The 21,888-nt window shown below is 37.4% G+C and overlaps 1 protein-coding gene across 8 annotated transcripts in view; it reads right to left on the bottom strand.

Annotated features, from left to right (window-relative positions):
- DOCK4 (dedicator of cytokinesis 4) overlaps nucleotides 1–21,888 on the bottom strand; it is a 237,028-nt gene that overhangs the window by 116,342 nt on the left and 98,798 nt on the right. For 7 of the 8 annotated variants that reach the window (XM_085219421.1, XM_085219388.1, XM_085219398.1 and 4 more), the window contains exons 9-12: nucleotides 8,457–8,538; nucleotides 7,816–7,876; nucleotides 5,837–5,969; nucleotides 4,097–4,185 (exon numbers count right to left, since the gene is read on the bottom strand). In XM_085219421.1, coding sequence (XP_085075547.1) covers nucleotides 4,097–4,185; nucleotides 5,837–5,969; nucleotides 7,816–7,876; nucleotides 8,457–8,538 — 365 coding nt within the window. Of the gene's footprint in view, nucleotides 1–1,506; nucleotides 4,077–4,096; nucleotides 4,186–5,836; nucleotides 5,970–7,815; nucleotides 7,877–8,456; nucleotides 8,539–21,888 lie in introns of those variants that run through there. The other variant, XM_085219434.1, reaches the window with a different exon arrangement.

The raw sequence follows: 21,888 nt of genomic DNA, 5'->3' as shown, positions 1-21,888 counted from the left end.
CTTTAAATTCAACAGGTTCACTCACACATAGTACTTCTGTAGGCAAATGCAGGCAGTTGTTATATGATCAATAACAGTTTACAAGGCACTTTGCACACTAGTTCCTCTTTTATTAAAGAGAAAAGCAGCCCACATCCAATACCACTTACTTAATAAAGACCTAAGAAAGGTCTAGAATATAGTTTCACAGCCACACTGCCAGAGAATAACATCTGCTACCACAACCTACACTGCAAACCCTAAAAAAAAAAATATTACATGTGACAAAATCCCAAGTTTCGATGTGAAAACAAAATCTTTGGCTAGGCTCCACTACCTAAAATATATTATTACTTATGATTATGCTATCACAGGCACTGAATATTTAATTTATCTGAAATTACGCATTCCTTTTGGAACTTTTATTTCAGAATTAAAAACTAGCATGAAATTGGCTTTTTTTTCTTTACAATTTATTAGCGTTTTTTCATTCTGAATTTCAGACAATTAAAATAAGAACATAATAAATGTGCAGTAAAGTGACATGCAGTAAACAAATATGTTTACTTTTTGCAGCCTCAGCATAGCAGCTGCATAAACTGGAACTGCCCAGATCTGAATGAACTAATGAAGAAAACAGCAAAAAGGAGATAGAGGACAATTTGATACGGTTCAAGATAAGCAAGGAACTGTTTTCTGTATCTGCACTATACATTTCACTGCTTTTTGGTCCTACAGATTGATAAATATAAATGTGGTATTTTCAATGCAAGATTGGAGTAATTGGGTGTGAACTTCTAATAGAAAAATTCATTTTCCACATATTTTTGCCCTGAAAAGCAAAGTAATGAGTCTTTAATTTTTTTATCTTTATTTGGCCCTTGCCTTTAATGTAGATTCAAGCTGAGAAGAAGATTCATGAAGATCCTACACAAGAAGTAAAAATTGCCATGAGTTAAAGTGGAAAAAAACATTTTTTGGGTGGTGGGATTTTGAATGTTAAATAGAGAAGCTATAGAATGACAATTTGTTTTTTACATGTAAGACAAGTACAGTTTGGGTTTGTTTTCGTTTTTTTCCCAGAAAACTGGAAGACATTTTTTGCCGAGGAATGATATGAATTTTCATATATAACTATTTCAGTAGTGAGAGACAGTCATTTCTGGAGACTAAAACTGTATGTAAAAATCTGCTGAGCTGGAAGAAACTGTACAGGACAAAAACTTCAGAGGAAGTAAGCCCAGAACATAGATAACAGTCTGATGAATTTTTGCCCTTGTGTGCTGATTGTGTTTCAGTTCTTAAGTCTTTTTAAAGTGACTTTAAAAAACCAAACGTTCAAGCTTCCTTACATTTGGCTTATACCTACAACGGATCTTGAGACAGTAAAAAACCTGTGTGTCCCGTAACAAAAATTTACTCTTTTCTCCCCCTTTTTCACAAATATAAGACAGCAGACAAGTCAAGTGGGCCTTCAGCACCAGTCATTCAAAACTATTGCAAAGACAGCAAAGGGAAAATACGTACCAGTGTAACAACAACTTTTTCCATGAGGTGTCAGCAGAAGTATCTGAACATATTGTTGAAGTCTTTCAAGTGTTTTCAGGCTTCTAAGCAGTCACAGAGGAACAAGTTTCACATGTGCGATGTAAATAACCTTTCATAGTTTGTGTTTTAGTCACTCAGTATTCGAAGTGGCACTACTACTTGCATCCTCTTTCCCTCTCCAGCCTCCACAAGTGCTACTCTCTCTTGCTTCCCTCTCCAGACATCCCTTTATCAAAACGTAGCTGGTATTGAATGTGCTAGCTTTATTTTCCAGCACTTGCAATCTGAAAAAAGTCATGTCCCACATGTCTTTTATGTTGATAATTACTTAATTAAGAGAATTTAAATGTATTGAATGTCTCCAAGGACAAAAGGGTATTTAGCTATGAACTTCTATTTCATGAGAATCACAGAACGCCTTGTGTTGGAAGGAACCTTACAGACCATCTAGTTCCAACTCCTTGCCATGGGCAGGGCTGCTACTCACCAGATCAAGCTGCCCAAGGTCCCAATCCAACCTCACCTTCCAACACCTCCTCATCCAACACCTCCAGGAATGGCGCATCCACAGCTTCTCTTTACAGCCTGTGCCAGTGCCTCACCACCCTCTGAGTAAAGAATTTCCTCCTAGCATCTAATCTAAGCCTCTCCTCTTTTAGTTTCAAATCATTCCCCCTTGTCCTATCACTATCAGAAGATGTAAAAAGTTGGTCTCCCCCCTGTTTATAAGCTCTTTACATTCTGACAGGCAGCAATGAAGTCTCTCTGAGGTCTTCTCCAAAATGAACAAGCCCAGCTCCCTCAGCTGTCTTCATAGCAGAGGTGCTCCAGCTTTCTGATCATTTTTGTGGCCCTCCTCTGAACTCCAGCAGCTCTCCATATTGTCTGGACACAGTACTCCAGATGGGGTCTCACAAGGGAAGAGTAGAGGGGGACAATCACTTCCATCTCCCTACTGGCCACCCCTCTTTTTGATGCAGCCCAAGATAAAGCTGCCCTTCTGGGCTGCAAGCACGCACTAGCCTTATAACCTGAATCATGCCACTGCCAACAAGAATCACTTAGGAGCATACAGCATGCCACATTGTACTACTTTAACTGCCTATTCAGAAATTAGCAACTCTTTCTATTTTTCTTTTTCAAGTGAGGACATAGATGGACAAGTTAAATGGTTCATAGCAAAATTTACACAGAAAACCTCATTTATAAACAACAAGCCATCTTTTGCAAACCATGAAACTTGCATTAATGCTAGAAGCAATGTACCTATTTAGAAACCAAAACGCATGCATTCTTTATCATACATGTTGGATTTTCTATCTAATATTCAGAAAAGATATCTGTACTGGTCTTGAATTATGTATTTTTAAAATGTTCCATAGCTTTGCAAGTTGAGTAAAAGGTATGCTCCAATTTTCTAAAAATTCAAAATATCACCTTTATCTCTAGACTGATTATGCAGAAAAGACTTGTTATCATTTTTAACAATAAATAAAGATATCAATTTTAGTAATGTGCTTTTATATTTTTACTATATTAATTTAATAATTGTAGTCCAGTACGATCCTCTACATTCTAAACCTTAAATATATGCATGTATGTGGCTAGACTCTGCAAAAATAGAAGTAATAAAACAGTAGGATTAGATTGATTAAATACACAATTTCAGTCTTGATAAATATCAGGAGCTTTTATGTACTTCTTAGACATCCACTAAAGACTGCTGAATATACATTTGTGAGATAAACATTATCCTTTAAATCAAGTCAAAAGAGCATGAGGCTTACTACATGGGTTTATAACCACAGCGCAACTTAGAAAATTGAATTCATTTGAGATTTTTCCATATTCATATTTCAAATAGTAAGTGTTTCACTGGGGCAAAATAGTATTTGAATAGTAGCACAACAGATTCATAAGCTTTCATTTCTGGTTTCCCTTCAGGTTTGACCGTTTTCCTGGAAAACAGCACTACAAAAAAGTTAACAAGCTGGCATTCCAAAAACCAAAAAGAAGCAAATCCAGCATCTCCTCTGGTTTAAGCCATCACCTGACATTAGCAAAGGTCAGTCATCACTCAATTCCTAAGTTTTCCATTTGAATTTACTTTGATGACACCTGGTTACAGACAATTAAATATGGAAGGCTACTGGTAAGTCCCTGAATATCAACTTTGCTTTTTGCTCTATTGGCCAGTAAAAACACAGAGAGCATTAGCTCTGCAGACAGATCTGTAGGACCTAGTTAATTTTTTATGATATTTTATGTATGTAAAGTACAAGTGCAAATCATCAAGCAATGCACATCAATACTTTGATTGGTCCCACACATGAAGAGATTTCCACAGCAAATTGTATCTCTTCAGCAAAGAGCAAGTTGATTTTACATAATTTCTTGAAGAAATTCCCATGATTTTTTTAAAAAATGTGCATACAAAAGGCAATAGCACATATTTTCACCCAGTATGACTATTTTTCTGAATATGAAATACCATTTCTTTCATAGACATTAGATTTTCTAAAATAGAGCCACTTCATTTGGAGACAAAAACATAAAAAACATTACTCACCTGCATTGGAACCAGTCAAGTTGTAACGTGCATTCAGCTTTTTAATGATATTTTCATGGATCTGATACCAGTCACTCTCTGTGTTGCACCTATAAAAATGATAACTTCTTTAATTCTGAAATGGGAACACAAGATTTTCAGACCAGTTTCAAGACACACCTCCATGTAAATCCTTTTCTGTTCAAAAAACTAACTTAGTGGGAGCAAATAAAGCCCCATGAAACTGCTTGGGTCAATGGAAAGAAATGAGAGCAGTCGTATCATTTGAGAAATGCCTCATGGAAATATCTGCTTCTTGTGGAAAAGGATAGGAGAACAACAGGAGCAGTTACGCTCTGGAACTCATAGTGAGCAAGTTCATCATCTATAATTCTATCCTTCAGTTCCAAAATACACAGAATATCTGTACCCCGACACTCAGGAAGACACATGGCACTCAGAGCTGGTCTTAGACAAAGATCTGTACTGTACACTTTGAAGTTATTTAAAATGGAATATGATCTTCAAGAGACAGTCAATTAAAGAGCAAATTATATCTCAGTACATATTTGGAAAGTAGCACTTTTTCCATGAGGAAAAATAGGCCACACTGAAAAGTGAACGGCTTAGACTTGACCTGGTCTTACTAAATCTGCTTTACAATAATGTTTCTTCTTCCTTTTTTTCTTTTCTTTTTTTCTTTTCTTTTCTTTTCTTTTCTTTTCTTTTCTTTTCTTTTCTTTTCTTTTCTTTTCTTTTCTTTTCTTTTCTTTTCTTTTCTTTTCTTTTCTTTTCTTTTCTTTTCTTCTCTTTTCTTTTCTTCTCTTTTTTGTTATCTTCAAAACAATCAGGGAAATTTAGAAAATAGGGTATAATGGGCAGATATATAAATCTAATAATTTGTTATCCAACAGCGAACACTTATTTAACTTCCACATCCTGGGAGTCTTAGTAAGAGCCAGCAAACATTTTCACTATCACACTTGACTGTTTTCCTGCGGCATCATCTCCAGCAGCTCTAATTCAGCACAGTATGAGTACAGAGAAGAAGAGAAAGGCTGCCTAAAAGCCTTCCATTTCCTAAAAGCCTTCCTCTTCAACATTTGAGTGCAAACCCTGAGAGTCAGAACTTCCTCATGCACTTGACAAAATGTTTCCTAGGTTTATGTACTTACAATAGGCCACTGCACAAAACAGCTCTTACTATAATCTCTAAGATCAAGATCAGCAGGAAATTACATGCACTGTGTTGCTACGAACAGAAACATGAACTTTCTTCCAATATTGTCAAACTCCACTATTTCACTAACCACTCATTTTAAGATCTATTTTTGATTTTTCATTCTCCAGCATTAACTGCCTCTTACTCTTATGCTATTTCCATTAAACAATTGCTTACCTACCTTGCCTTCTTTTTTCTCTGAAGTTACTTCTGCTACTGCCTAGGCAGCGCAAGCTGTCTAAACAAGTCTTGAAAACACTTCATATTGCTTTAAAAAGAGAGCTCTGGAAGCTCTTACAAGGATGTGATAAATGCTGAAACATACAAGAAGATCTGAAAGGATGCAATCTTCGTTTTTAATACTATCTCTTTTTACAAACAGATCCATAGAACTAGCCAAAATTTCTAAACTGTGATGGAAAAAAAGAAATTAGCTACTATACTTTTTTTTTACTCACACTGCATTTAAAACCACTGTTTTTGATGTAAACCTACTGTGAAATAGTTCCAATAGTTATGAAATAAAAGCCATTCCTTACATGTACACTTTTAAGATGAGGTCATCCTTTGAATCTCCTGCCAGCAAATCTGCAATACTGAGGACCGCGCAGCCAAAGGGCCGTCTGTATTGTACGTTGCAGGCATTTTTCTTTTCTCCAGCTCCCATTCGCCCTGACAAACAAAATATATACATTTGATGCATAATGTACAAAACTGTCTCCCTTAAAAGCACAGAAGGGAGGCAGGGACCAATCCAGCTCTGTATGATGACAGCTCTGAGTATGTGATGCCAAGCGTACTCTGCAAATCTAGTCCACCTCTCTCTACACTACATTAGGATAACAAATGGTTCAGAAAACCCATTAATGATGTGTTGATCTCGTAATACCAGAGGTACTGCTCATCCTCTCATGACCTCGAGTCCGCAGCTCTTCCTGATACTTAGTGACAGCTCTACTTGAGACACCACGAAATAAAATTTAGTGTTCAGACATGACAGAGTGTCCACCATTTGCTGTCCAATAACAATATTTTACTGTGGCTGTCGTTACTTCTGATTTATACGAGAGGTCTTGTGACCGAACCACTACAGTTTAGAAATCAAACGCTGCCTCCAAGCAGGCAACTTGCTAGCAGGGGGATAAAACTGCAGAAATCAAGGAGAGATGAAACTCGGGGAGAAAAGATGACAAAGGGCAGGAGAACAAATTATGGTACAGAAAGAAGGCGTCAAGGAAAACGGAGTTGAAACAAAGTATTTTTCTATTTGATTTAAATGCAATTCATCAGTCTTCTTGTGTTTCTGATAGATGAAACTGCCCTCTTTCTAACCATTTTATTCAATTATGTTCTGGCAGCTATGTATCTTTCCAACCAAGTTCTAACTTGTGACAAGAAAAGCCTCTGGCTGTACTTGCCACAGGGCAATGCCTCCTCCGTATTTCTATACATCACAGAAGCTAGAAGAGTAATTGTTCACTTTCACACCACAAGGCATATAAATGTTATTTTAACTTTTTAGCATTTCAGTCATTCGTATACAGACTTGGCTGTGAATGTATTTTATAACTATACAGAAGGGAAAATTCTATGCCACATTGTTCTATAAAGCATTTGCTCTCCTCAAATTAACTCATATTACAACAGAATTTACTACACTTTTTCCCAGTCCTTGCCAATAAAAATGCAATATTTTGATATTCCAGTGAAACACTACACATCATGAAAGTGCAAGGAAAAATCATCCATCTGAGTTGTAAAACAGCATTTACTCTACAATAAATTGTTTCTGAACTCAGCGCAAGTTATAACTACGATATTTGAAAACAAAATACCTTGCAAAGAAAGGAAGATACATTTAGTAATGCAGTGATGCAACTAGGGAGACCATTTACAAAAAATGAAATAGATCTAAGAGCTCAAAAGCAGACCCAAAGAACCCTCCTTCAAATCAGCACAACCAGGAGGTTAACTTCTTAAAATACATACACAGCACATTTTTTGACTCTTCAGCTTCGTTTCAGAGGACACAATATCTGCCTGTACCATCATGGATTAAAATTATTACATGACATCGTTCATTTACTTCCTTCTCCTCTTTATAAAGAGATCAGGAAGAAGACAAAATTTATCTGAATGATTTCATCAGATACTATTTAATTTCTAGGTAAGTTTCCTATGAACAAACAATACTTGAAATTACTCTCTTTGTAACAAGAATGGACTCCCCAGTGACAACTCCATCATTTTAGTACAGTTCACATATGATGCCCTAATTTTCTTTTGCAATATTAACAAAAAATACTGTATCAAAACTCATCAGCACACTTGAAAAATAACACAAAAGAGTGCTGAGAAATTCAAGGTAATTTCCCCATTAGAAGATAGGCATTTGCTTCATGAAATTTATACAGAGACTTAGCAATCTAACAGATCCCAAGGCCTACCCCAAGTGGCTTTCTTCACTGTTATATACCTACCAAATGTCAGATTTCTTCTCACAGACCGTTATACCTACCTATTCGAATAATGTGCACAGTGATGTAGATGTCCTTCCTGAGTTCACTGCTACTCAAATCCTGCACAAGATCAGAACCTCATTATTTCTGCCTCCTGATTAAAACATGATATTTTAAAAGATCTTTATGCATTGCTTTTATTGCCAGTAATGGTGATAAATGAACAGTGAGGTCATTTATATAGAATTAACAAATTATCCATTTAACACTTCAAATTGGTGGTCATGCACTCAATATGTCTGTCCTAAAATACCATGGGCAAGAATTTGTTGTAAGGCAGCAAAATGGGAGAGGAGGACAGAAGAGATTCAGTGTGTGCCTTGAGGAGTAATGGTGCTTTTGAGCAACTCCTAATATGTTGAAATTACAAAGAACACTGCACAAACTATATTCTGGGTCTAAAACTCACAAGTCTTTGTTGCAAGGAAAAAGACTGCTATATATTTGTACATGAAGTACATACATCGAGATAGTGCCAGAAAACATTCAACTTGAGATTTTAATAATATCTGTTAACCATCCTTTAGAACTAATAAAGTAAAAGCTTAGGGAGTGCCACTGAGTCAACTACAGAATAACTGAATCCAAATTTGGTTTTAAATACCCAGCACAAAAAGGATCGAGAATAGGAAAAACTCACCACGAAAAGAGAACAGTGTCTTTCAGGCTTTTCTGGACATTTTGGCAAACCATTTCTATTCAGTCTTAAAAAAAATCGTTCACTGTAAGAAAACAAATATAACAGATACTTTGAACAACACTACAGTAAAATTAGATCTCATATTGATTTATTTTTAGATGTAACCTTTGTCAAGATATAAAAGAATGAAATAATTGCTTATTAAAAGGCTGAAACATATCAAGGAAAAAAAAAGGAAAAGACTAGATAAGAGTAGTTAATCATCTAATAAAATTACTGAAAACTCAATACAAACTGGAAGACTGATTGTAGTTTGAAAAAATGATACTGTATATCCCAGTCCAGAGATAAAATTCTATATCCTAGAACTGAAATTAGATGTGAGTGATGTTGTATTGATTCTTGCTAAACAAATGTCAACATTGCCACATTTGTATTCAATCAATATTCTTTTTCAAAGACAGGAAGATAAATGCCAGGGGACATTTTTCCTACCTCTATGAAAATTTCTTTCTAGACTACACTGATTTTGGCGGTCTTGTAAGTTCCAGCAGACAAATTTCATTTTCAGAATTCTGTTTTGCATTCGGCTGCAGGGTGCCAAGTACTGCATCCAATACAAATAACAACAGTGATAGTAGAGAGAAGCAGAGAACTCTCATTTTGGAGTAAAAAAGGGCACAAGAACCCACTGAAAGAGAAATTACTCTTTGAAAAATTCCTATTTGATAGTAGCTTCATCATGGACAATCTCTGGGAGAACTTGTCATTTCATGCATGGAAAACTTTGGAAAATTCAAGCTTTCCATGGTTTGGGTAATTTTCTACTAGATACAGTCTCATAGCAAACATAACCATAACATCTATGCATTAAGAGACGTGCAACATGAGAAAAAGCAGAGGACTCAGAAATGGTAAGTTGTGCACAAGTGTTACACGTATGTGGCTCAGAAAGTAATGCCTCCTATTTATTTCCATGGAAACTACAATAGATACAAACAGTACAACAACACTATTTGATAGAGCAAATTCCCAGCTACAAAACACTATTTCTCAACACAGTCACCACCATTAGCTATGCATTTTCATGAGCGATGAACAAGAGCCTGCATGCCATGCTAGCGAAAATCTGCACCAGCAGAGGTCACCCACTGTTTCACAGCTGCTATGATGGCAGTTGTGTTAGGAAAATGTTGCCCATGCAGTCCACTTTCATCAATCTAAACAGATGAAAGTCAGAAGGTGCTAAATCCAGACTATATGGTTGGTCTGGTAGGACAGTCTTGTCACCAATAATGATGCCAGGAAATTGCCACCTTCAGCTTCATATTGGTTCAATAGATCCCAACAAATTTGCTTGCAGCGTTCTTTCTGCTTGATACTCCAGTGTTGTCACCATTGTTTCCAATGCACTAAAGCCAATTTCCATCTCTGTATACAGTCCCCTGGCCATAATCCGCCAATTCGCACAGGGAAGCTGACTGAGACAGTCTTCATTTTGTGATGTGACAGCTGTGCATGGCTTTCCAGAACGTGATTTGTCTTTCACATCACTGTCACCACTGCTGAAACACACCATCCACTGCCTTACTGTGCTCACATACACTGTTCAGTCTCCATAAATGTTCAGCAAATGTTGATGAATGCTAATGGGTGGCATTTTTTCCACATGGAGGAATTCAATTCCACACCTTTGCTTCATATGCACTTCCATGTCAGACACCATTCTGTCAGACTGCCCCTCTGCTGCCATCTGTCACACACCAACAACGTGTAGCAGAAAACTGGTTTCAAGGTTCAGCCTCTACTGCCATACCAACACCATCTGCCTCTGACACAATAAATTGGGAGGCATTACTTTCGGAGCAGCCAGTGTATCTGTTACTCTACACACTTTCACCCCCAGTCCTACCTGGCCAGACAGCTGAGTCTGGATACCCCATAATACTCAAATAAAACAAACAAAAAAAAAATTCCAAAGTGAGATTATTGCAACTGGTTTTCTCCCAGCTGAACCCACCTCTCCTGCTTATTCCAAAAGCTAAGCATGCTTTACCACTGCTCTCAAAATGTAGCTGGCAAATCGAAGAAATGTTGGATAAGATGTGACACAACATAGTCTAATTAAATTTTTATTATACCAGCATTTGCTTTGTGCAAAATCTGAGTCAATCATTCACAGAATCAGTCATTCACATTGAAAAGGACCTCAGAAGGTCTCTAAGTCCAACCTCCTGCTCAACACTGCACCAGCCATAAAGTCAGATAGGCTTGTTCAGAGCTCATGCAGTCAGGCCTTAAAAATCTCCAGTGATAGAGGCTGTACAGCTCCAGCGGACAGTGCCTGACTGTCCTCAGGTTTTTCCTTACATTCAGAAGCAACCTCTCTTGTTTCATTTCTTGCTTATATTCATTAATGGCATTGACCATCTTGGAGGTACAGGCAGATGCCCATTAGTCCCGTCCCCAGGCTGACAAAGGCCCACTGCCTCAGCTTCACTCCACAGAATGACCAGCTCAGGGTCTTCTGCTGAATTGCCATCCAGTCATTCATGTCTGTCTTGTATGAGAGGATCCAAACTGGCATGGTTTAACCAAAACTGCACAGGAGGGAATAATCTCTTCTCTAGATCAGCTGGCCACATTAATGTTGTTACAGCCCAAGTCACTGTTAGCTTCAAAAGCACATTTCTAAAAAGTTATGACTGCAGAGAACTTCATTAAATGACAGCCATTTACCCAGGCTGAACCTACAAATGCTTAGACTTTTTTCTTGGGAGCATTTTAAAACGTTTGTGTACTCTTCAGCTATGTAGGTTTTGGTTTTTTTCATCAGACAGCATAAAAGGCAGAACCTAAGAATAGTACAGTTGAACTCAAATACCTCTGAGTGCATGAAATGTTATTTTCTCAGAAACATTCTTGTTTTATGATACAGCCAACTTCTGCAGCTTTTGTCTCCATGGAAACTTTAAAACTGAGTTTTAAAGAATGTTTACATGGATATATTTTTTTTAAGAGAAACAAGTTCGTATTTTGCTGTTGACTTAAAAATGTTATTCAAAAGACTTATGTCTTTTCGTTTACATTTACTTCCTTCTCAATATCAGAAAATACTGTAAGACAGCACAAAGCTTTATTTATGGAATCTCACGCAAAGTCCATGTTTACTTATATTATCAAAGCAGTTAAAGCTTTAGGACACATTTTGTTGGACAATGTGCAAAACTAAAGAAAAAAGAAAACAAGCCTCTGTTCCAGCAGTAACAATACAGCTTCTGTGTGCTTAAACCTGCAGTGCATTTGCAGGCATCAATATAAATTTGACCAATACAAGGTGATTCTGAATTTTACCACTTTACCTTCAGTCTGTGGGACTATGTAGAAGGAAAATATACTTGTATACACACGTACCTTGCTGCATTTTTTTGCCTTTAAAGAAACCACTAGAAATGTCAGTTTAAAGAAAATACCATTTAACAAGAAACTGTCTACCAGTGAATAAACTATTGCCATAGTTTACCTAGGAACAGGCAAATACTGAATTTAGCTGGGAGTGTTCTCTTTCTTCACTGAGCATACTTTCTGCAGAAACCAAAGGCACATCCTTTAAAAGCTTCCTACTCAGTATCCACCTGGATATGAAATTTGCAAGTGCTGCTTACACTCACAGACCATGAGATTATGATTCACAACCCAATTAAAAGCCAAAGACTTTGGTCACACCACAAAGAAATGCACTGATTGCAACAGACATGTAATGGTTGTGCTGATCCATTTTCCTCATCTGAATTTTAAATTTTGTTTGACTGAAGCAAGGGATGTAGCAATGAAAAAGGCAAACTGAACACAATAACCCCCCCAAAATCTTAATCCTTGTTCAGTGCTACAATGCATTTCAAGCAAAAAAAAATAGCACCAGTTACAGTTCGGATAAAAACAGTTACCTTTGAACATAACCACAGAGCAAATGCAGATATACGTGCAAGATCATGAGAATAAAATAACTTTTTAATAAAATATAGAGAGCATTCATGTTTATAAACAATTCGGAGCATTTCTATAGAGAAAAATAGGCTAGAAAATGGTTGAGGAAAGTAAACAGCCTTTCAAAAACAAAATAAAGACTGAGAATTCCCAAGATCTGAAAGCTCAGCTTCAAACAGTTGCAAAAGCTCCAGAGGGTGAAATCTAAGGCTAGGATCTTATTTCACAGCAGCATTCTCAGCAGTCATTTACACATACGTATATATACGGCAACCACACACAGCAGAAATCCCAAAGCAGATATATCTTTCCTTTCTATGAAGATGGTTTGATTTTAGTTTAGATTGCAATGCATTTTTTATGAGCACCAATCTTCACTGATAAATATGCTCCACAGATTTAAACTCTGCTGTCTTCCCACCGAAAATAAGGAAATATTTAATGCTGGAGAGATTAATTTAAGAAGGTCAGCAAGGGATTTCTGTACTGTAACTTCCCATGTATTAGTGAAGCAACAATGTGTTCCAAGTCTGCAGGCTTAACACACGAACTTAAAAGAAACACTGCCACAAACTGTTCTGTTTTCACAAGCGACCCCTATTTCCTCAGTATTAGCAGGAAAATGTTACCAGTCACATGTCAACAGTCTAGACAGACTGCTTGTTCTACGATTTACAAACACACTATCAAAAAACAAAACAACAACAACCAAGCAAAACAGCCACATGGCATACACTTGCAGTAAAGCTGTTCATCCAATACTCATACTCTCAGCACAACTTCCCTTTCTGACATCTTTGCAAATGGTCTCTATGTAAATAAAGGTTTTAGTATTTTCTAAACTAAATGTTGAGAGACAATAAGAGAATATTGATGTGCATTGCATGAGCTCAGGTCTACCAAATTCCAGAACACCATTAGGGGATGCTCACTAAGAACTAGAATCTGGATCTACTGAATGTATAGCTAAAGGGTCATCGACATCATAAAACCAGTCAGACACAGAAGGTTGCCCTTTTACTTAGGGGTAAAATGCAGAGGAATGTGGTACAAGTCATAAGTTACTGATGTAAATAGACAAAAAAGCTTTAAAAGTATATTCTTAATTACAAACTAACTGAATGGTAGATGTGCCAACATGATTTTGCAGTACAAGCTGCATAGTAAGTCAGTCTCTCTATTTTAACTCTTTTACATACTTTTGTGAAAACCATACTCCCATTTCAGGCTGAAAAAGAAGTAGCAATGAGCAAAGAGGGAAAGGAAGAATGAATATTAGAAAAAAAAGATTTCAGCCAATTTCAGATAAAAGCACTACACAAACTAAACTAAAATAAATCACCAAACCAATATTATGATGCTATATTGAAGCTTATCATCACGTCTAGATGTCTTACAGAATCACAGAATTGTAGGGGTTGGAAGGGACCTCTAGAGATCATCGAGACCAACCCCCCTGCCAAAGCAGGCTCCCTACACCAGGCCGCACAGGTAGGTATCCAGGCGGGTCTCGAATATCTCCAGAGAAGGAGACTCCACAACCTCCCTGGGCAGCCTGTTCCAGTGCTCCGTCACCCTCACCGTGAAGAAGTTCTTACACACATTCGTGCGAAACTTCCTATGCTGCAGCTTATGTCCATTTCCCCTCATCCTGTCTCCACGTACCACTGAAAAGAGGCTGGCCTCACCACTATGGCCGCCACACCTCAGATATTTATAAACCTGGATCAGGTCCCCTCTCAGTCTTCTTTTCTCAAGGCTAAACAGACCCAGTTCACTTAGCCTTTCTTCACAGGGGAGATGCTCCAGGCCCTTCACCATCTTTGTGGCCCTCCGCTGGACTCTTTCCAAGAGATCCCTGTCTTTTTTGTACTGGGGAGCCCAGAACTGGACACAGTACTCCAGATGAGGCCTTACCAGGGCAGAGTAGAGGGGGAGGATCACCTCCCTCGACCTGCTGGACACGCTCTTCTTAATGCACCCCAGAATGCCATTGGCCTTTTTGGCCACGAGGGCACACTGCTGGCTCATGGCCAACCTGTCGTCCACCAGGACGCCCAGGTCCCTCTCTGCAGAGCTCCTCTCCAGCAGCTCATCCCCCAGCCTGTATTGGTGCATGCAATTACTCCTCCCTAGGTGTAAGACCCTACACTTGCTTGTGTTGAACCTCATCCGGTTTCTTACTGCCCAGCTCTCCAGCCTGTCCAGGTCTCGCCGAATGGCAGCACAGCCTTCAGGCGTGTCAGCCAATCCTCCCAACTTCGTATCATCAGCAAACTTGCTGAGGGTGGCCACTATCCCCTCATCAAGGTCACTGATGAAGATGTTGAACAAGATCGGACCCAGCACAGACCCCTGGGGGACACCACTGGTTACAGGTCTCCAGCCAGACTCTGCACCACCAACGACCCTCTGCACTCTGCCAGTCAGCCAGTTCTCAACCCACCTCACTGTCCACCCGTCTATCCCACACTTCCTTCATGTGTTCCTGTGTTGACAATGTGGGAAGAACAAAAAATATTTTGAATGCTAGCTTTATGCTGAGGAGTCAAATTTTCCCTATGTTAAAGGTAGAGTTAATGAGGAAGGAAGGAAAAATGAGAGAATAAAGGAAGATGGGAGAGGAGAGTGGTAGAAAAGAAGATGAGATAAATATATTAGCTAAAACAAGCTCCATCTTCCAACTCTTTACTAACAGAAGACAGCCTTAAAAAATCAGTTTTTGCCAACACACTCTATATTGTATTATACTCTATTATTTGCAACTGTATTTTAACTAAAAGGTGGTACTACACATTTCCTGAAAAGATTAACAAATTACATTGGAAAATGACAATTTAAAATTATTTTTTGGTGAAGTACTAAGAGTGAGAGGAAGATAATGTGTTTTTGAAAAGCAAAAAGCACACTGGAATCTCTCATCATGTATTTACAACTAAAAACAGAACACAGACCAGAAGCCAGAGCCTTCAGTAATGGTGAACTTAGTCTGCCACTAATGATAAACATTTTGCAGCACAGCATTATCGGCACACAGACCTACAGATCCCTTAAGCTGAATTACAGACTTGATCATTATCCCAGTAGCTGGCTGAGACAACAGCATGGATACAAGTAGATTTGCTGTATTTTTACCCCGAAGATGGAAATTCATTGGAATTTGTAAATTCCAAAGAGGAATTGGTAAAAGTGAAAGGAATTTAAGAATATCCCAGTCCCTCCAAAAGCCCAGAGGCTCCTGTGTATTCGTCTTCATTTGGGGGCTTATAAACAGCAATGCTGCGCTGTCTTGTGATGTCTCTGCCTTTTATCGGTACCCAGGACATCGAGTTCTTGCTAACATGATCTGTAAGCCCATCAGAAAACCTCTGCTGTTAAACATCTCTGATGATTACTTAAACTTGTCACAAATACATCACGAGTGGTGCACATACACACCTCTATTCTAAAACTTGACTCATTTTTAAAGAATAACCAACCATTTAAACTTCAAATGGTAAAATACCAGCTACAGGAGAGGTCACTCCTTGCAATGTTTTCATCACAGCAATTAAAAGCAATAATTTCTCCTGTTGCTTTTCAGTTTTTACATTGCAATCAGTATGAAGGCTATTTGTTAATGCTCAAGAGAGACCTACTCCAGATCAAAGATTTCTCTTGGGTTAGTTTATCTGCTTTAAAATGGATATGTCTATTCAAGAGAATCTCCATATAAGTGAGCATCATTACTCCTGCCACAGCAAGTAGAAGATATCAGAAAATCTCTGAAACATTTTTTTCACTGGAAATGAAATTTCACAAGAGGAACTGAGCTATGTAATGAAACAGCTAATATCTAACACACTTCAATTGGGAATAACTAATCTGTATTTGTTGATTTAAGAGCATATTAGAAATACAGTAAAAGAAACAAGTTATGTCTTATCATAAATACAAAACCTTTAAAGAAATGAACAAAAAAAACCTTCCAAAAGCATATTCTTGCTAGACTACACTACACTCATGCCTCATTCCTACCCTATTCTACCTCACTTATGAAATGCTATCCACAGATTTGGTTTCCTTGCTGGAAATTCTCCCTTACAAGTGTTAAAATGTTACAAAAGCTGCCTTACAAGCATTAAGTGGAAAAGTCTAGGCAGACCAGCCAATGCAAACGGTCTTGATGAAATGCCAGCTCCTCAAAAAACACTTGGAACACTACCCTGAAGCAAGAGGTTATTATTCTCATACAGTTCTGGAATGGTTTGAATTTAAAAAGCAATTTATCAAAATTCTCACTAATCACAGCAAATTACACAGTATTGCACAAAGTTAGACTAATGGAATGATCTATAAAAATGAGTACTATTAAAATATATAGAACGTCTTAAAGCCAGGATTACCCCTTCTGATCACTTGGCAATGAGTGGCAGTAAAGATCTGTAGAAAAGACATTACAGAAACCACCAAGGCCAAAATGTTTGGAGGATGCAGCTGTGCCAAACATTCCTTTTATACACATTCTGCCTGCAGTGTAAATCACATCTACTTATACTACTGCTGTTGACAAGTAAATAAAACTGAGCTACCAAAAAATGACTTAGTTATAAAGAAAAGATATATTTTTACTATTGATATCTGAGTGCCATGCACATGAGATGCTAAGCTAATGCCATCTTACTTTCTATAAGACACATTGGAGTAATTTTCAACTTAACTGGAATACCATCTGTGGAGAATGGCTGCTATAATAAAGGTAAAAATATCCAATACTTTTACCTTCCTTCAAAAAGACCGTTTGAAGGAAAGTAGGCATCCCCCAAAATCCCCCAAGTACAATGGAGAAACATGACAGAGATATAGAAATCTTTATAAGATGCACACCCACCGATTTTGAAATTTCTTATTAGTTAGAATATGTTCCTGTGAAGTTTCTAAATCCCAAACAGACTTTTCAGGTCAAAAGCACTGGGGACAAAGAATTAAAAGAAATCCTTGTTACACTGTGAGAGGCAAGTTGCACGAATATGGTAACTGACAGACTGTAGTTCCAAGATATGTATTATTGACTTTAAATGTCAAGCTACTAGCTAGCACAAGTACTCTTCCTTAGGAGTTGTTTTTCACTGTAAAACAAACGCAAATGTAACTAATTGTGCAAACTGATGAGGCCAGCATTCTTCCTTCTGGTGTGAAGGAACTCCACAGCAGGGAGTTTAATTCAGTATTCTCAGACAAAGAGCATTATTCACTCAAGACACAACCTTTACATTTCCAATTTGGAGTAATCCACCTGACTGCAGCCAAGAGACATCTTTGCTTATCTTCTCTTGATAACTCCTACTCCAGAATTTCTCCTCATTCTAGGATCAAGAAATGTCCTATGATTTCTGTTACTTCACTTCCCTGCCAAGAAATACTGTAAAGGAAACGTAGCCCTGAGCTAGTTCATTTCTTCCAGTTTCCCTATGTCACTTCCCCTACCAGAAGCACTGCTAGCTCCTGTAGCTCAAATCCTGCCCAGGATTGAAGGCTGCTTCAAGTCAGAAAGCATTCATAGATAACGTTGTCACGTAACAAATAATTTCCAAGGAACACAGTTTAAGTGTAGGTTATGCATGTTGAAACATAGTATTCTAAGAGAGAAAGGCAGAATAGCCTATCACTTAATGACAGATTACAAAGAGAACCTAGACCGTGTGTAGTGCATTAGATTGCATTGTACTCAGTATGCTATCAACTACACTTTTTTTTCTTGAAAAACATCCTGTTTCTGAAAAGTTACAACAAAGTTCAGTGTGAATTGTGCCTCTCTAGTCAGAGATGGCTCCTTCCAAGAAATTCTGTGCTATGGGAGCAGGCAAGTGATTCTGAGACAATTAAAACATAATCTTACACATTCTGTTTTTTCCCCCAATGATGTAAGTTCTTTTAGGTAACAGTAGAAGTGAATCTCTCCTCCTATTAATCAATTCTCTGAATTTTCATGACATTCAGAAGCACAGAATTTAAATATCAAACAATCAGATATGTACAGTAGCAGAAAATCTGACTATCAATTTATGTGCACGTATGCACACGTGAAAATAAATGTGTGCACACTGTCTCCAGCCTTTGTATTAGAAAAATATTGCACCATCTAAATTGCTTTCCAAATTTAATTTTAAAGGGTCTCACTGATTCCCCAGTCCTCGTTTGTTCTTTTCACTGTAGTTAATGAGAATAAAATAAAGAATCAGGTGTCTGGAAAGAACCCAGAAAGAACAGTACATCCACACAATATGTATAACAACAAAAAATTTCAAAAAAAACTCCTAATGTGGAACATCTGCATGATGACAGTGCTATGGAAAGAACCAAAAAGAAGCTAAAATTCATCTAGGTGGTTCTGAATTGGAACCTCTGGAATATCAGAAAGGCAGCATCAATAGGCAGCTGGGTCTTTTCGTTCCTTATGGAAGTATAGCTCTTTACACATTCTTCTCAACTTTTCAACTCTGCTAGATAATAACTACCCTATAACTGCCATACTACAACACTTCACACTTGTCTTTCCTTGCCCTGAATTTCTACATAACTATGGCCAGTGAACTGCTCCCCACAGCTACATTGAACAAATTCCTCATAGGTAGATGATCACATACACAGGATACGTCTGTACTTTTTAAATAACTACTGTAGAGTGTTAGACAACACACCATTCTATTTCACAAGTATATTTTTCCATCTTCTTTTTCATGGCTTAGTGTCCCACATTACTGAGAAGCAAGAAAGAATTCAGCTATTTGAGTGCTGATGTCTGGAGCACTGATCCTGAGTAAACTAGATATTAAAACTCAAGTGTAACCCCATTGATTTACATGTTTAAATTAATACTGACTCCTCTAGCTCAACAGAGGCCACAATGATATCTCAGCTTGCAGTGAAAGACATCTCAGGTTCAAAACAGTGAGAATTCTGGGAGATGGAAATAAATCATTAGTTAAGTTGGAAAGGTGTTCAAGCCCTCTTTTCATTGCTGTTTTTCTGACTGTCAACAATTAACACTAGTCAATTCTGTAAGTTTCTAATGAGAGGGATGGTTAAAAGTTGGTTTATTTGAGCTGGCATAATAGATAGCAACTCTTAAGTTTGGAGAAGTTGCAAAAAGCATGTTTAGACATCCTTCTTCCTATGCTAAAATTCTTTAAAATTTCCACAGAATAGGGGCTAGTGGGAGGGGAGGGGAGAGGAAAGAGCATTTGCTTCTTAAACGGAAAAAAAAAAATGACATCTGGCTTTTTCTCTGGAAAACAAAGTACCAAAAAAATAAATTTTGTAACTCAAATCAGCAAATATTTTGACCCATCAACCACGGATTTCAGTTTTCAGCAAGAGATAAAAATGATTTAAGTAATTACACAGCTAAAACAAGATATACATCAAAATGTTAATGATGTGTATTAAGAAGTTGAGGTTGAGAATACAACAAACAGAGGGAAATCTGTATAACCTTTGATACGGTATAGAGTCTACACAGTCCTTAAACATATAACCAAAAGTTTACAAAATAGAAAATGTAGGTTACTTTTATTTGCCTTGGATAAGCAATCTATTCCTCTTTGTGTTGATGAAGAATCTGCGCTCATTTGAGGGCAATATGATTGTAACAAACAAGGTTGTTCAAGGTGACAGAAAAAGGAGGATTAGCATGCCAGCTTATCTCTGCTTCTCCTGCAGATGTGGCCAGAGGCATCAATCATTTGTGATAAGAATTCATATCATATTGACACAGACACGAAATGTATATCAGTTGTTAAGGAAATTCTTAACACACTCCATCTTTCTAAAGTGCTGCCTTAAAATTGCTCTATTAATAGCATCACTATTTGGAGAAAATGATAACATTAAGAAAGTAGCTTAGAGAAGATACAGCTAGACAAGAACCATGTGTGCCATTGCAGATTTAAGAAAAAATGTCAGCATTCTACTGCAGTATGTTGTTGTAACACACAGAGGCACAAACACTACATAAATGTAAAGGTCAGCAAAACAACTGGGACTTTGGGCAGGAGACGGAGAGCATCCTCATACATATCATCAATAACAAGTACAAAGCCCACTTATCTGAACAAATGCAGGTAGCTGCATTTGTGGTAACTGGCTTAAAATCCTCCATTCCCTTTTTCATAGTGCACCCACAAGATGATAATTGCCTGTGTCTCTAAATTTCAATAAAGAAACAGACAGGATTTCTGGGTAGTGATGTATAACAAATAGAAATATGGTCTTACAATAGCTATACTGGAAAGGTAGGTATTTCAGAGGACACTGAGATATTTGACTTTTGGAAAGCAAAATGTATGTGTAGCATCAGAACATTATTGTGGCATACAATAGAATGTGAATAATACACATAATCTTGAAAACAGCGAAGTTGGTGAGAAAAAAGCTGGTGAGATCTTTCAAACAAAAACAATAAATAAAACAATATATACTTTTTACTGAAGAATTTGTCTCAGATCTCCAGTCCAAAGCCCAGCTTCTTCTGTTTACACTAAGGCCACCACTTCCACAACTGCTGTGCTTTGTAAACGATATGAGCACAACCGGGGGAAAAGAGCATACTATGATCAGATGTCCTTTACTTCTCCAAAAATCTAACAGTGCAAACTGTGATCTGTGTCATCTGTTAAGTATGCATTATAGACTTGGTATGTGCAACCTCACTGCTGGTTTATTTACTAAACTTTTATGCTGGTAAGAAAATAAGATACCTACAAAGCATACAATCATCACCACATTCTTTGATACTCTAAGTGCTGGGAATCTTCTGAATTTACAGAAAAAAAACTACCAGTTATTTCTTTAGAATAGAAAAATATCAGAAGCTTCCTAAACCCCATGAATAATCACACATTAGAACAGATTTAGAAACTAGCTAATGAAGAACACAAGATTACTGAACTCTTACAAAATGTTTTAGAGAACACACATTTCCAGTCTTCTTTTGGAGATCCACAGTATCCTATCTTGTGCCAGGAGTTTAAATTATGTATTTTCCTCTAAGTGCACCTCACACTAAAATCAACTCAAATCAGGCATCTAAAATCCCATTTAACTATGAAAATGTCTTTGTAATGTAATTGCAATGGTTAACACCCAAGGTAAAAAGTGATAGAAGTAAAGCTGAGTTGCTCCATGTTCTACACAAATTTTCTCTGTTCAAACTATAATTCTGTAATATTCACCTTACATACGCTATTTTTAGATCTACATCATCAGCTTAGTTTGTATCAGATTTTTGCTTTTGAAGAAAATCTCTTGGTTGTCTCCACAACCCATCTTTTAATTCACAATCCAAAATAGTTTTAGTGGATTTCTACTGGATTAAACTGGAAGACAGACTCTCATCATTGGTGGCCATTCAGATCACACGATCTCATAAATTGTCTTTACTAAAATCCTCCGAACACTTACAGAT

Source organism: Meleagris gallopavo, chromosome 1 (genome assembly GCF_905368555.1).
Source record: "Meleagris gallopavo chromosome 1, MGAL_WU_HG_1.1, whole genome shotgun sequence".
Taxonomy (NCBI): Eukaryota; Metazoa; Chordata; class Aves; order Galliformes; family Phasianidae; genus Meleagris; species Meleagris gallopavo.
The sequence above is the reverse complement of the archived record's forward strand: the minus strand, read 5'-3'. Positions and strand labels throughout refer to the sequence as shown.